The sequence below is a fragment of the Microcebus murinus genome, chromosome 7 (genome assembly GCF_040939455.1).
Source record: "Microcebus murinus isolate Inina chromosome 7, M.murinus_Inina_mat1.0, whole genome shotgun sequence".
NCBI lineage: Eukaryota > Metazoa > Chordata > Mammalia > Primates > Cheirogaleidae > Microcebus > Microcebus murinus.
In genome coordinates, this window is record NC_134110.1 from 28,412,711 (window position 1) to 28,428,796 (window position 16,086).

The window sequence follows — 16,086 nt, forward strand, 5'->3', positions numbered from 1 at the left end:
CTTTTTAAGAAGAAAAAGAAGTTTATTTTACTAGGAAAATGACCATAGCCTCTCTTGGCATGTCCTAAGAGGTCAGTCTGTATGGGAAGGATCCTTTGGATACTTACTGTCTCTCTAGCCCCAATGTACTATAGAACTTCAGTAAGTTTCACAAACTTACTCTAGCTTAGGATTTGTGGGTAGTGAGCCTGGATTTCTTTCTTTGTGGGAATAGAAGCAGAATGTTCACTCTGAGAATTTCATAATGTTCATCCCAGGCTAACAAGTGAGTCAAGTCAGGGATTGCTTCTACTTCCTTCCTTCCTCTATCTTCTGTTTTCTCTCTGATAACTACTTTTATTTATCCACCTCATTATGTGTGGATCTCACACGTATAAGTTGGATGAAAAGACAGGTCCCCAAATGTGAAGTGCAGGGGATAGCTACATGGCCACTTCATGGGATGCTACATGGAAGACCTCCAGTCTTAGGGAGGATGTCTACAAGGACTATGAGGGTTTCACAGAACAGTTAATAGAATAAGTGAAATGAGTCTTTTATCCATGGTCTAAAAATTTTTTACCTTTCCTATCCAAAGCCCACACATCTAGCTGACTTCAATCAAGTGCAGACCATTCAGTATTCAAACAGTGAAGACAAGGACAGAAAAGGAATGCTGCAACTGAAAATAGCAGGTGCACCTGAGGTAAGGAAGTCTTACACTCATCATTAAGGGAAAACTGAAACAGTGGTATTTTAAAAGTAATGATTTTTTTTTTAGAATAAGAATGAAGTTTTCATGGATCATTGGAATCACAACTTTCTCATATATACTAAGGGTTACATTACCAATAACAATCATTAAATGTCTATAGCAATAAGAGATGTTAAAACTCATTTAAGAGTTTTAAGATAATAAAACTTAATCACTTGTGAAAGTGATTAAGATTATCCTGAAATACCAGGGAATTCAGTTTCTTGGGATTATACTTACAGTAATGTGTCACTTAACAGGGAGATGTTCAGAGAAATGCATAGTTTGGCAATTTCTTCATTGTGGTAACACACAGAGTGCACTTATGCAAACCTAGGTGGTACTGCCTACCACACACGTAGGCTATACAGTATAGCCTGTTGCTCCTAGGCTATAAACCTGTACTACATGTTACTACATGTACTAAATACTGTAGGCAATTGTAACACAATGGTATTTGTATATGTATATGGTATAAAGGATAAAATATTGGTACACTTACGTAGGGCACTTAGTATAAGTGGAGCTTATAGGACTTGAAGCTCCTCAGGAGAGGCAGTGAGTAAGGGGTGAGTAAACGTGAAGGCCTAGGACATTACTGTACACTACTGTAGACTCTAAACAGTGTACATTTAGGCTACACTAAATTTATTTTAAAAAATCTTTCTTCAGTAATAAATTAGCCTTAGTTTACTGTCACTTTTACTTTATGATTTTTTAATTTTTTTAACTTTTTGACTCGTTTGTAATAATACTTAGAACACAAATACATTGTACAGCTGTACAAAAGTATTTTCTTTTTATCCTTACTCTGTAAGCTTTTTTTTTTTTTAAAAGTTTTAGGCTGAGCACAATGGCTAACACCTGTAATCCTAGCACTTTAGGAGGCTGGGCAAGAGGATTGCCTGAGGCCAGGAGTTGCAAGATCAGTCTGGGCAAGACCCCATCTCTACAAAAGTAATTTCTTAATTAGCCATGTGTAGTGGTACATGCCTGTAGTCCCAGCTACTCAGGAGGCTGAGATAGGAGTATCACTTGAGCCCAGGAGTTCAAGGTTGTAGTGAGCTATGATCATGCTACTGCACTCCAGCCTGGGGAACAGAGTGAGAGCCCATCTCTAAAAAAATAAATAAATAAAAATTAAAAAATAAAGTTTTCTATTTATTTTTTACTTTTTAAACTTTTTTGGTAGAAACTAAGACACAAATACACACATTAACCTAGGTATAAAAAGGGCCAGACCGTCCCTATTGCCATCTTTCATCTCCACATCTTGTCCCTCTGGAAGGTCTTTGGGTCCAGTAACACGCATGGAGCTGTCATCACCTATGATAGTAATGCCTTCTTCTGGAATACCTCCTGAAGGACCTGCTTGAGGGTATTTTATAGTTAACTTTTTTTTAATAAGTAGAAGACTACACTCTAAATTAAGATAAAAAATATAGTAAATACATAAACTAATAACAATCGTTTATTGTTATCAAGTATTATGTACTGTATATAATTGTATGGGCTATACTTTTATACAATTGGCAGTATAGTAGGTTTGTTTTCACCAATATTACCACAACATTTGAGTGATTTGTCACACTACAACGTCAGGACAACTGTGATCTATCACTAGGCCACAGGAATTTTTAGCTCCATTGTAGTCTTATGGGACCACCATCTTAGGTGGTCCATCATTGACTGAAGTGTCATTATGCAGTGCATGACTGTATGTGTCCTGTGAGCTGTGTTATTTTCCAGATTGTGTTGTACATGACATTCTCTGGGTAATAATAATTATAACAGCAGCATTAACTGATACTTCCTTGTACATTCTACCCATTTTTATTTACACAAAAGACAAGAGAAGCTGTGTTGTTCTCACAACCACGCAAAGTAGGTATTTTGATACACTTTGGTTAACTTCATTCTGTAATTGAGGAAACTAAAGTGTAAGATATTGGCCACAGTAATAGTAATCAATAGAGTTGGGATTCATACCCAGACAGTCTGGATCCAAAACCTATATTCTTAATCAATAGGCAACAGTGAGTAAAAATAAGAAGTGGCACAAGAAATGACCATTTGGCAAATATTACATAATGTGATCCTTTCTGAAAGACAAAGTACATTCATATATAAAAGAATCTTAATCCAGTAACGCATAGTTTTTCTTGCATATGAAGCACATTATTTAGAACTTTTCTGTTCAGCATATCAGGATTATTTGGTCTGTTACAGCCACGTCTGGATGGGTTTATTTGCAATACTCCTCACTTAGGCAGATGCTTCAGTGTTCTTTCTTGTGATTCTGTGAGTTTGGTGACATCTGAGGCTCTAGGAAGTCTGTTGACTCTTAGGATTAAACAAATATTACTATATAATGTTGAAAGCTTGAAAAGAGTGATTTCTAAGCCTTTGGGTTTAGAAATGCTGTGTGTGCTAAAAATAATGAAATTTTACTAATTTTCTGTAATGCAAGAAAAATTAGTATGAATAATTAATAAAAACTTCACATTAGTTTCTAAAACAAGTCATACTTAAACTTACTGATTATCTAAATTCTTCTCTTACTAGTAATTAGAATGTGCCAGTAGAGCCAAACATTCTAAAGGAAAATATTTTTTTCACCTCCTTTTGTTCTAGAAAGTGATTTTTCTATGTTCATCTGAGTTTGCCTTCTGTCACATATTCTAAAAATAATGTCCTTAAATATCAAACTTCCTTTTTCACTCAAATCTTGTGACAAATCTTGTTTCACTCCCACTCTTCTCTGTTTTCAAGTATACAGAGAGGTCTGATGTCATAGCGCAGCTGTCCCTTTGCTTACTGGGAAGAACAATAATGTCTCTTTCTTGGTCTTTTCCCGATTAGCCTCTGACAGTGACGGCACCATCCCTGACCATTGCGGAGAATATGGCTGACCTGATAGATGGGTACTGCCGCCTGGTGAACGGAGCCTCGCAGTCTTTTATCATCAGACCCCAGAAAGGTGAGGTTCTGTTTCTGTGTGGACATTCCCAGTTGCATTCCTACTGAATTGTTAGACAAGCTCACCCCTAACAGCTTGTTATCCTTTTTTTAGGTAGTTCTGTAAATGTGAAGATCAAATGAATAATTCAGCCTAGTATAATCTGAGTTCTTGTTTTTCTAAGGTTAGCAATCCAGTTCACACTTTCCATAGGCCAAGAGCCGTGTTTGAATAGAGCCTAAATAAAACTACTGTATTTACAATAACTGTGGTTTTACTTACCAACTGTATTACCATTAGTATTTTAAAGTAAACTTTAGAGATTATATTCTGGGTTTGGACAAAAAAGGGTCCCTTGTAACATTAAATAAAGTTTTCCTTCTATTTTTTCTTATATATCTCAAAAGCTTAGAGCATTCAAAGAACAAAATAAATTCTAAATCATGAAGTAAAAGTCAAAGATTAGCAAAAAAAAAATATGTAAACAATAAAGCTCAAAGTAAAAATAAGAGATTAGCATGAATAAATATCCTAGAAGCATAGCTGTATCACTTCAAAAATGCAGAGTTTTTGCAAGCGTATTTGAAGGGATGTTTTTGAGCATTTGGATTTCTGGAATAATTAAATGAAAATATTCCTAGCAGTATAATAGCATAGAGTGAAGCAGGAAAAGACTGGGCTTTGGAAATGCATCAGTTCATAAATTCAGATCACAAGTCCTCTGTGCTACCCATCTATAAACTAACTTTTCTGTGCCTCGGTTCTATCTATAAAACACAAAGAGCAGTACCTGTATTCTATGGTATTGGGAGGATAAAGGACTTTGTATATATAAAGGCTTGGTACTATACCTGCCACATTTGATGTTCGAAGATTTTAATTATATTATTGTTCCTCTTGCTGCTACTAGTGTAGTGTAATCTGGACACATTGTATTAACCTTGACTCTGTTGTTAGGCAGGTCCCAAACAGTAACCATAAAGCAGCTAGCACTGTGACAGGTGGGGTCTCTAAACCTGGGTTTTGTCATTGCCCACACCTTCCAGCACTCATGTCAGTGACTAAGATGATGGTAGAGGAAAGCATCCTGAAGCACTGTGTGGTGTGTGTCCAAGTAAGCAGAATTGTGTTAAACAGAAGAGTAGGTAAAGAAAAGCCCAACGGAAGCAAATGGCGACTTGCTGACTCCGGGTATGGAAACCAGAGGGCCCAGCCTGCCCAGCAGCAAAGTGCTCTGTTTACAGAGCAGTTTAAGGCACGGGTCGTGTGTGTTCGGATAAAAGTGTTTTAAACAGAGGAGTCATTGGACCCTTTGTCTAAATGGTGGTGATGATGGATGTGTTCTGAAAACAATAGCCAAAGCTGTCCACAAGTAAACGTAAATCTGTAGGATTCCAGGATGTGGCTCATCAAGCAGAAGTATTCTTCCACAATGATCACATCAATAAAGACCATTCATACGTTTTTTCTAAAATAATGAACTTTTTCAAAAGTAATGAAGTTACTTTCAGAAATGTCTGAAGTTATTCTTAAAGTGTTAACAGCTATAACCTCTTCACTTTATGCTTTAAACGGGAGAATATATCTCAACAAATATTAAATGTTTTGGGAGAATTTCTTCACATAAATATAGTACTTTGGGGAAAAATGTTAAATGTAACAGATTTCCCATCTCCTTTTTAATAAATAATATTCTAAATTTCATCCTAATTTACCAAAATGTCTTCTATTAATATGTTAATACATATTAAAAATAACATTCAGATGTTAAGCATTAAAATAAGCCATTCCATGTTTAAAGTTTCAGCATCTTCCTGTGTTAATTTCACTGTTAATTAGCTTTTTTTACTCCTCTAGAGAGAAAAATTTTGGTATCAAAACATGAAATGAGATGCTTTTTAACCTCTTTGCTCATATGAAAAGAGTATGAAGGAAAATGCTTGTCATGAAAAGCTAGGTAGGGCATTGGTTGTTACCAATTTTATACTTATAAAATGAATTATTAAAGTTTATAATTATCTTATTCTGGATCATAGCATGTTTACATATTACATTACTATTCAATCATAGATCCCTAAGGTGAAGATACTGCCTAGTTGAAATATTATTAAATATAAATATGAAATAATATTAAAGTGAAACTTTTTTAATGGGTTGTAGTCAGAAATATATGTGGATAAGGCAAATCTACATTTTTTAATTGAGATTTTTTAAATTTTCAAATAAATGTTAAACAGGTTTCTACAATTCTAATGTAGTATTTTCTTGGAAACACATTTTAAATAACAACTATATAAGTGCCCATCTGTCTTCTCTAGATTATAAACTGCTTAGTGGTAGGAAATGTATACATGTGTGATTGCATAACAGAGCATGACAGTAATAAATGATCAATAAGTTCTACATGTGAGCTCTGTGTGTTCCCAATACACTTTATTAGTTCTTTGATCCACCTATTGTTATGGATTTATAGAGTGCTTTAAAGATGATGTTTATTGGAGGGGGCATAATAAGAGCCACAAGCCAAATGTCCTGGACATTCCACCAGAGTCAGTGCATGACTTTGGTCCTTATTGCAGGGTTTTATCTGACCTATTCCTTATCTGTAAGTAAGTTCAGAATCAATTTTTGCAATTTTAGTAATATTCTATGGTAAAATTCTCAGAGGAAAGAATTATGCAATTTAATATAGAGTAAGAATTTAATTGCTCTTAAATAGGCTTTCTATATGTAAAATGATAGTAAATACTATATATTATGGGGGAGGAGGTGAATGCTTCAAAGCATGACATAAAACCCAGAAGATATAAGAACAAAACTGATAGATTTCATTACATAATTAAAACATGTCTCTTAGTAAAAGGTAAATATTTTAAAAGCTATGGCACTAAGGGGGAAATACTTATGACACATACAATAAATAATTAAAATCCCTTATTTTTCAAATGTTCCAGCTCATTGAGTAAAAGACAACCAATGTAAAAATGCATACCTTGTAGAAGAATGGACATACAAGTGTCCAATACACATATAATAGTAAACACTGATATATATCATTTTATATTTATTGGATTGATTTAAAAAAAAAAACCTGATAACAGCTCCTGGCAAGGCTATTGGAAAATGTACTGTCAAACTCAGTATAAGTTGATACATTTTCAGAAGATAGTTTAGAAGTACTCTGCCTACTAGTCCACCTTCTAAAAATTAGTCCTACAGAACCGCAAATATTAGAAACACAATGGAAATTAATAAATGAGGGAACATGTATATATGATATATAATACTATGCAGCTGTTTAAAAAACAATGAGATATGCTGGCCACAATGGCTCACACCTTTAGTCGCAGCTATTCAGAAGGCTGAGGTGGGAGGATCATTTGAGGCCAGGAGTTCAAGACCAGCCTGGGCAATATAGTGAGACCCTGTCTCTAAAAAAAATAATACAAACAGAAAATTTTTAAAATAGATTGCTCTATTTTTGTGTTAAAAACCTAAATGTAAATGTATGTATGTTATATCCAAACGTGTATGTGTGTGTTTATAAGCATAAAAATATGGAAAATTAAGTGCCCAACTTAAGACAATGAATACTTCTAAGGAGAATGGAAATGTATTTCAAGCAGAGGAAGAAGCCTTCACTTCTTTTTTCATATTGTATACTTCTGTGATTTAGATTTGTAACAATGAGTATATATTAATTATATAATTAAAAACCAATAGAAAAAGCTTTCATTCAAAAATTAAATGGAAGAACACATGGGGATTTGAAAAAAATGTTTTTAAAAAATCTTAATTCTAAAAATCCAACAAAATTGAAATGTAGGGTAATGAAAAGATAGGTTCTTATTCTTAAAGGAGGAATAAGATACACACCACGTGAATGTCATGGGAAGCCGTAAGTTATTCATTTAACAAACTAATAAATTTAAAGGAGCATTAAAAATTACCTACCAGAAGCTGGGTGTGGTAGAGGCACCTGTAGTCCCAGCTACTCAGGAGACTGAGGGAGGAGCATCACTTGAGCCCAGGAGTTCAAGGCTGTAGTTTGCTATTATCATGCTTGTGGATAGCCACTGCACTCTAGCCTGGGTGATATAGCAAAACTCTTTCAAAAATTTAGCTCCCAGAATTGGGCATTTTAGTTAGTGAGTACTTAGGGGTTTTTTTTGTTTTGTTTTTTATGATACTATAACTGATGGTGTCTGTTGTTAATTTTGTCAGTATTCTGTTACTCTCTTTATAAAAATGTACTCTTAGTGAGCTTTGAATTAGGGGTATGATAAAAAAAGGAAAACTTACTCCTAGGATCTTTGGATTATTTATCATAGTTACAGGTGACTTTCATTGCCTGCCAATCTACTTAGAAAGTCTGTGTTGGCCAAAAATGTAATAACTGGTTTCTTTTTCTCCCAGAGGAGATAGAAATTTCAACAAAGAGTGCAGTTAGAAATCACACTACCATGTCATTTGAAAGGCTATGTTATTAATTGATAGTATTGGGTATGAATAAGGTGGTGGGGGTGGTAGTAGTATTTCATCAAATAAAGTAATCATCAGACCTCTTCACTTATAAAGTTGGCCTTCCTAGTGTGACTTGGATATTTTGATTGAAATTTGTATGTCCAGAAAGTCAACAAGTGATGAAGTTTAGATTCAATTCCTATGACCTATTGAGATTGATGCAGTGGGTTGATTATTTACTATGGTATTTAAGCCTCACAACCACCCCTGCAAATCAAGTAGTATTATCTGTTTTATGGGTAAATAGATTTTCAGAAAAGGTAGCTTGGGTCCCAGTCTGATTTATTTATTTACCAAACCGTGATCTAAGAGTCTCCTTAGAGTCAGCTAATCTGCTAGGTGTTAGGGATGCCTTTGGGCAGGTTAAGTCTTACATTAACCTTGGGCAGGCTAAGCAATCTGTGCAGAAGTATAATACACAGCAAGTTCTCTATTGATGCAACAGAAACAGAGGGATAGCCAGCCAGAGCAAACTGCAGTATTCGAGAAAGGCTCCCTGAAGGAGATAGTGCTTGAATTGAGCTTTGCAAGATTTAAGAATAATGTTTCCACCTGAAGGAAAAATACCTTTCAAGGCATGTGTCACATGTTATAGAGAGAAGTACAGTATGCAGTAGTATAGGATTAGGGAACAGTAGAATGAGACTGGAAAGGTTGGTTGGCCAGGCCAAACCCTTCGTGCTTTTAGCATGTCATTGTTAAGCTCCTGCCATTTTCCAGGCACAGTTCTAGGGTAGGGGATATAGCAGAGGACAAGAGAGACAAGGTCCTGCAGGCATGGAAATTTCATGTAGGTGGAGACAGACATGAAACAAAAGACAAACACTAAAGTATTAATATATATCAAATGGTGAACAGCTATTTCAAGAAAAATAAAACAGGGAAGAAGGGAAAGGATACAGCATTTAATAAGGTGATCAGGTGGTCTCACTGAGAGAGTTGCATTTGAAGGTGTAGAAAAAAGAACCTACAAAGATAACTGGTTAATCTTTGTTAAGGCCTTGGGAGAGTATGGTTGGGAGAGTATGCCTAGAACAGCAGGGATCCTATTCACTAGAATACCTGGGGGCAGATGGAGGGTCAGGCTGTAAAGACATGGGAAGAGCTTTGACTTTATTCTGAGTGATCTGGGAATCCACTGGGTTTTGAAGAGTAGAATGATGTGATCTGGTTTATGTTCTAGAAGTACTCTGGCTGCTATGCTGAGAACAGACCGTAGTAGTTCAACCTGGGTACAGATGAAGCAGAGAGTGTTATCATGATGTAGGCAGGTGATGTTGGCCCACGGGGTGCTAGTTAAGGTAGTGACAAGAGAGCTTTGGGTACAGTATGAAGGTAAAGCCTGCATTTGCTGTACTGGATATGGACTAGGGAACAGAGAGGCCTTGTAGTGACTCCTACTTCCATCCGAACAATGGGAAGTATGCAGATGTACCCACCAAGACTCAGTTCTGAACATCAGCAAGTCCTGGAAGCCTTTCAGACATTCTGAGGGAGAGCTCAGGCAGGCAGCTGGTTACAGAAGTTCAGGTCAGGGGTGGTGAGGCTCGAGGTGCATTCTGGGGACTGTGCAGTGTGCATGAAGCTGTGAGACTGAAGGAGGTTACCAAGGAAGTGAGGTAAAGAGGTATCAGCTGTGAGCGCTGAGTTGTGTAATGTTTGTCAGGCCAGGACGATAAGGAAAATCCAGCAAAGACAACTAGAAGAGGTGCCCTGTGAGGGCAGAGAAAAACCAAGAGAGAATAGTTATAGTAGAAAGCCCCGGAGGCCCAGGGAGGGAAGTTCTTGGGAGGATGGAGTGATTAGCTATGTTAAATGCTACCTGTAAGTGAACTACTAGATTTAGCAAGGTGGATGTCATTGGAGACCTTAACAAGGGTAAAGTGATTTGGGGGCGTAGATGGGGTGGAATGAATTCAAGGGCAAATGCTAGTAGAACTGTGGACAACAGGAGTAACTACACCAGGGGTGTTACCAAGGAGCTGCTTAGGAGGCACCAGAGCAATGGGGGTGGTACCTCCCCACACTTCACGCCACTTTACCACACACTTCCAAGACAGAAACCAGAGCAGTGTTTGTGTGCTGACAGATATGAAACAGTGCTTTACAGGTTAAGCTGAGGTATTTAAATTTTGCCCTAAAAGCTGTTGAGAAACACTAAAATTTTAAGCAGGGGAATGACTTGATGGATTTGTAATTTGGAAAGATTATTCCAGTATAGTTTAGCACAGAAATGGATTAGAAGACAGGATCAATTAGAAGGCAGTTAGATTAATTCAGATTAAAGAGTTGAAACCAGGGAAGTTCCCAAGTGCTTCCTAGTTAACAAAAGGGCTGGTGGAGAGAGTGTCTCCTCCAACTATTGAATGAAGTCCTGAGCTTCACTGTGATTGGACTAGTATGACTAGCATGAGCCACTGTGCCCAAAGGGATGAGCTGTCCTGCTCAGTGGGGGCCACCCCGAACACTGTTGGTAGCCTACCGGGCACACTTTGCAACTACCGTTGTGTGCCGGGCTCCTTCAGGTCACCCCTCCAGAGCCTTTGTGGGGCCTTGTCTTCCGTAAGCATGTTAATTCCTCTGACAGCGGCACTTACCCGTGGAGTTGTTTTCCAGTTGTTTCTCTGTGCCTCCAGCACAGGTTGTGATGTTATTAGTGAGTTTTATCAAAATGCAAATGTTCGGTCCTTTGCATCATAAGAAATCCTTCATCTTTTAGTCTCCTGGGAAGGAAATCTTTTACCAATGTACGCTGTTAATGCTTTATTATGATTAGTCAGTACTTTTTAAACAATTTGTACCTAAATGTTTGTTAGGAATATTGAAAATAAAACCATGAAAACCTAGGATAATTTGACTTTCTCTAAAGGGTTATTGCCAAAATACCAAAATAGGACTCATCCTTCTTGTTTGCTTCCTATGGATAATCCTTTCAAAAGGAATAAGAAGAACCTCATATTTCTTTCCTTTTTTTCCCCTCAGAAGGTGAACGGGCTCTACCATCAATACCAAAGTAAGTGCTGCTTTGTATTTATTGTTATTTAGTTTTGTTATCAACTTTAAGAAAGTCACTATGCTCTGTTATTCATTTTCCTGAAAAATTAAATTTATGTATGATCAGGAAATTAAAAAAAAATCTAATCAGTTGTAAATTAGAATAAGTGTTTAGGATTAATGAAAAAGTTTTAAATTTTCCCTTTAAGTTTAATATTAAGGGGAGCTAAAGAATAATCATAATTGTAATGAAGAGGGCCTGTTGTTAAACAGAACAACAGAACAAAGAAGCAGTGATGTAATCTACTTATTATAAATGTTTACCCTATGGCTGCCCAATAACTATAGCTCAAAGATAGTTATGATAAATTATGTAGCTGCAAGGGAAGAGAGAGTGATGATTTGTTAGAAACACTTTGGTTAAATTTTTTTCTTCATGAATCTTCAGATGCTCTGTGAACTTTGGTTAAATTTTTATAATAAAAATAAAATAGAAGATTTCAAGTATTTGGAGTTGATAAAAGGAACTCAATTCTGTGATTTTAAGTTTCAATATTTCCTAGTATAAATCCTATATACTAGGAAAAATTTCTTTTCAGTACTTCCATAGTAAATGCTTATATATCTAGAAAAGGGTTTGTTTTATAGAAAGACCAAGGTAACTTTGACATCTAAAGACTATGGAGTTACTTTTTTCTCTGCATTTGTGTTCTCCAAAAATTTTAAACTATACTTGCTTTTTTTTTGAGACAAGAGTATCACTCTGTTGCCCTGGCTAGAGTGCCATGGTGTCAGCTTAGCTCACAGCAACCTCAAACTCCTGGGCTCAAGCCATCCTCCTGCCTCAGCCTCCCAAGTAGCTTGGACTACAGGCCTGCACCACCATGCCCTGCTAATTTTTTCTATATATTTTTAGTTGGCCAATTAATTTCTTTTATTTTTAGTAGAGACGGGGGTCTCGCTCTTGCTTAGACTGGTCTGGAACTCCTGACCTTGAGCAATCCTCCCGCCTTGGCCTCCCAGAGTGCTAGGATTACAGGCATGAGCCTGGCCATATACTTGCAGTTTTTAAATGTCACCAAAATTTTTGGCCAAAATTTTATGTGAGTAAATATGTAAAACACTAATATTCTTAAGCCGTTTTATAAAGCAAGTAACCAGATACATTATGGTTACCTAATAATATATATTGATGTACTTCCTGATTTTTTTTTTTTTATATGCCAGAAATTTAAGAAGGACCATTCATAATACAGTATTTCAAAATATGTTTTAGAAAGCAAAATTCAGTTCCAGGTGTGTAGGTTTTTTCTTAAATTCTTGGGCAGTCTTGTACATCTAGCTACATTTAAATTTAAAATTTTATTTAACCTGCACACTACATTAAATTGTATTGCATTAAAACATTGCATTGTGTTAAGTCACTGTCATGAATAGCTTGCTCAGCATTCAATATTCTTTCAGTCTATTTTAATTTCTGATCTTTAAAACATTAAAGCAGTCTGGCTATTTTAAGCGTGTCAGGCAGAATCCAGTTTTTTTTAATCGCTCATCTAAAATTTTGCCTTCCTGGGAAATGGCAGTTCCCTGTTTGATGAGGCCAAGTAGTTTGATCCAAGGGAAGATCGCAGAGCTAACAGCTTTCCTTTTGTCTGTTGCAGGTTGGCCAACAGTGAAAAGCAAGGTGTGCGGACACACGCAGTTTCAGTGTCAGGTAAGGGGCTCTAAGTAGCAAACCTCACAAAGCAAGCTCAGTTGGAGTAGGAAAATTATAGATTTATCTTCATTTTTAATATGATAGCTTTGTTCTAGAATAGCTTATAAAAGTAAAGCATTCTGGCTATCCAAATTTGCATAATTTTACCATCATTACATAATTTTAAGTATAGCTCATAGGTTTTATTTTTTAGATGAGTGTGAATTACCAGATTACTCACCAGGTCACATAGAATTCCAAATTATTTTTTGGTTTTAATGTCATGTTAATCATATCAAGAGTGAAAAAGTTTTACTCTTGAAGTTGAAGAGTAAAACTTTTGAAGTTTTACTGAAGTTGCCATATACTTTATCTTTGCAATTCAACAGAATATACTTTGTATATTATTGACTTTTGAAGTTCAGGAAATGTGAATCATTTTTAAATGGTTTTTGTCTTTCACAATTAACATAAATGGTGTTTGACTGTCTCTTTTTAAAAATATAGTTAAGATACTGGCATAATCATTATCTTAACTATTTCCTGGTGTGATGAGTGTGGTGTACTTTCTTGGTATGTTTTCAAAATATACATGCCTTTTTCCCTATTTAAAAATGTGGAAAATAGAGGAAAGGCAGGGAAGAGAAAGCATCTTCCATGGACCTAAGTTTGGTATCTTAAAATACATATATATATGCATACATGGATACATACATATTCATATACACACATATAATCTGTTCTTAGATATATATGTGTACATATGTTATATTCCTAAAATAATGGTCTCCTTATAACTTTAGTATCTGACTTAGAGGAGACCTGGTTCCTGTTTAATTTATTTTGAGTCAGTTTTTCCTGGAATTGAATTGTGTACTTTTGCCTGGTTAATGATTGGAAATATTCCTTTCTCAAGAAATATTTGTGCTTGTATTTATACATTTGGCAAAGATACTCAATAAAGATGGTGTAGGATACTGTCATAGTAGTACAGCTTGAGAAGTCATTTCTCACTTCCTAACAGAGTGGCAAGAAGGTCACAGTACTTGTGACCTTGTGTTACTGACAGCTTTAGTGTTGCCAGCATTTTCCCAAATAAATGGCTAATCATATTTGTGAGCCTCATTCAAGACTTTATGGAGTAGCCCCAGATTTCCAAAAATTATGTTGGAGTTCTAAGCATCACTCAGTGTTTGTGCTTGTTCAGCCCATGCTGGGTACAGAGCTAGTTGAAGAGACAAAGGCCACTACCATCTACCAGTCATGGGAGTCCAGAGGAGAGAACAACCGCTGGGTACCAACGGATGGTCTGCAGAATGTTCTGTAGCATAGGTGAGATTTGAGCTGGGCTTTGAATAATTCACAGGCCCTCCCTTGGGTTCATCTTCTTACCAGCCTATAAAGTGGCTTTCTGGATGAGCCCCAGGAATAGGTGATTCCTATGTGGTTCTTGCCATGAGCTCTCTCCAGTCACCCCAGGCTTAAGAGAGAACCGAAATGTCCTGTTATGTTAATAGCACTATTACTGACATCTGTCTTTAGTTAATAAAGTAATGAAACAAAATAGATCCCAACAGAATCTTCATATCTCGTTGCTTCTGTTTCACTAACCTCTTTTAATCAATATCCTCTGTTCAGATTGTAAACATCACAGTTTCTTTTAATAGCTGGTAAAATCACCAAACCTCTGGACTTTACCTCTCCCAGCCAACCCCTTCTTTATGTTTGCACTGTTTGCATCCTATTTCAGAAGTTCATTAAAAAGAAGAAAATTAGTTGACATTTAATGAGCACTTTGGTAGATGCTGTTTCCCAGGCTCCTGGCTTAGGTTCTTTGTTCTTTTATATATGTTAACTCATATAGTCCTTCCAACAAACCTATAAGATAATTTTTCCTTTTGTTGTACAGATTAGGAGACAAAAGTCCAGAGAGGTTAACTAATTTGCCCAAGATTACACAGCTGGTAAAAGCTGGAGTCATTGTTCAAATATCTGGTTTCAACCTTCATCTTAATTACTTAAGATTCTGCCTTCATTGTTTCTTTCTAGGTATCCTTTAACCAAGAGTTCATTCTTTAGTCCATTCTCCATGTTAATTCTTTGATTGCTACCATGTTAACTTAAACCATGTTAATTTAAATACACAATTTTCTCTGGTTGAAAATTTCAGCAATAATCTATACATCATATGACATTTAGGCTCCTTGGCTCAGTCCTCCAGAGCCTTCCGTTATCTGCCTGCAGTCCACCTTTCCATTCCTCTCTCCTACTTGTTCACATCATTTTTCAGCCAAATAAAGTTGGAGATTGTGCCGCCTTAGCCTTTTTATCTCTGTAGTTCTGCTCAAGTTGTTCCATCAGCCTTGTTCTTTTCATCGTTATGTATCAAAGTCTTTTCATTCTTCAGAGTTAATAATACTTTGATATGTGAATATCCTTTTGGATTTATAGATCTAGGCATTAAATATCCACTGGACACTGATCTAGGTAGAGGCTCTGCTGCTCTGGGATCCCCCTGAGGTTCTGTATCTGCTTCCCCACACCAGCCTGTTCTGTCTCCACATTAGTGGGGTAAGGATGTAATCTGTGTGCCAGCCACGACTATTTGTTTTTCTGTCTTACTTTACCTCATTTGACCTCTAACAAGCCCTACAAGATTAATATTCCAGTTTTACATTTCTTATTTTACATTAATCTATTCAACAAATATTTTGTGAGTACCTGCTGTGTGTCAAGCACTGTTCTAGATGATGCAGTCTAATAGTGAACAAAGCCAAGTCCCTCCCTTTGTGGAGTTTACATTCTTGTGGAGGAGTCAGACTGTAGACAGTGAATTAAAATAAAGTAGGTAAATTGAGAGCAACTGTTCAGCTATTTAAAATTGTATTATATATGACATTGTATCTGCATATGCATCAACCAGTGTGTAGGCTGGTAAAGCCCTCCATAAATGTTAAATAGTATTTAATCCCAACTATGGTCTTGCAAGGTATATATTATCGCTCCATTTTGCAGATGTGAAGAAATAAATTCAGAAAGATAAACTTGTTCATTGTCACACAGCTTAAAATGATGGAGCTAGGATTGGAACTCAGGCCATTATTACTCTCCAGGCTCTGTTGCCTTTCACTAGCAGTTCAAGGGAGGCTTACGTATGGATAAAGCAGCACTTAGGAAAAT

At 36.3% G+C, this 16,086-nt stretch overlaps 1 protein-coding gene across 22 annotated transcripts in view; it reads left to right on the plus strand.

The window, feature by feature from the left end:
* PTK2 (protein tyrosine kinase 2) overlaps positions 1 to 16,086 on the plus strand; it is a 271,799-nt gene that overhangs the window by 155,621 nt on the left and 100,092 nt on the right. For all 22 annotated transcript variants that reach the window (XM_076004993.1, XM_076004982.1, XM_076004986.1 and 19 more), the window contains 4 exons: positions 578 to 685; positions 3,596 to 3,713; positions 11,199 to 11,229; positions 12,872 to 12,924. In XM_076004993.1, coding sequence (XP_075861108.1) covers positions 578 to 685; positions 3,596 to 3,713; positions 11,199 to 11,229; positions 12,872 to 12,924 — 310 coding nt within the window. The remainder of the gene's footprint in view (positions 1 to 577; positions 686 to 3,595; positions 3,714 to 11,198; positions 11,230 to 12,871; positions 12,925 to 16,086) is intronic.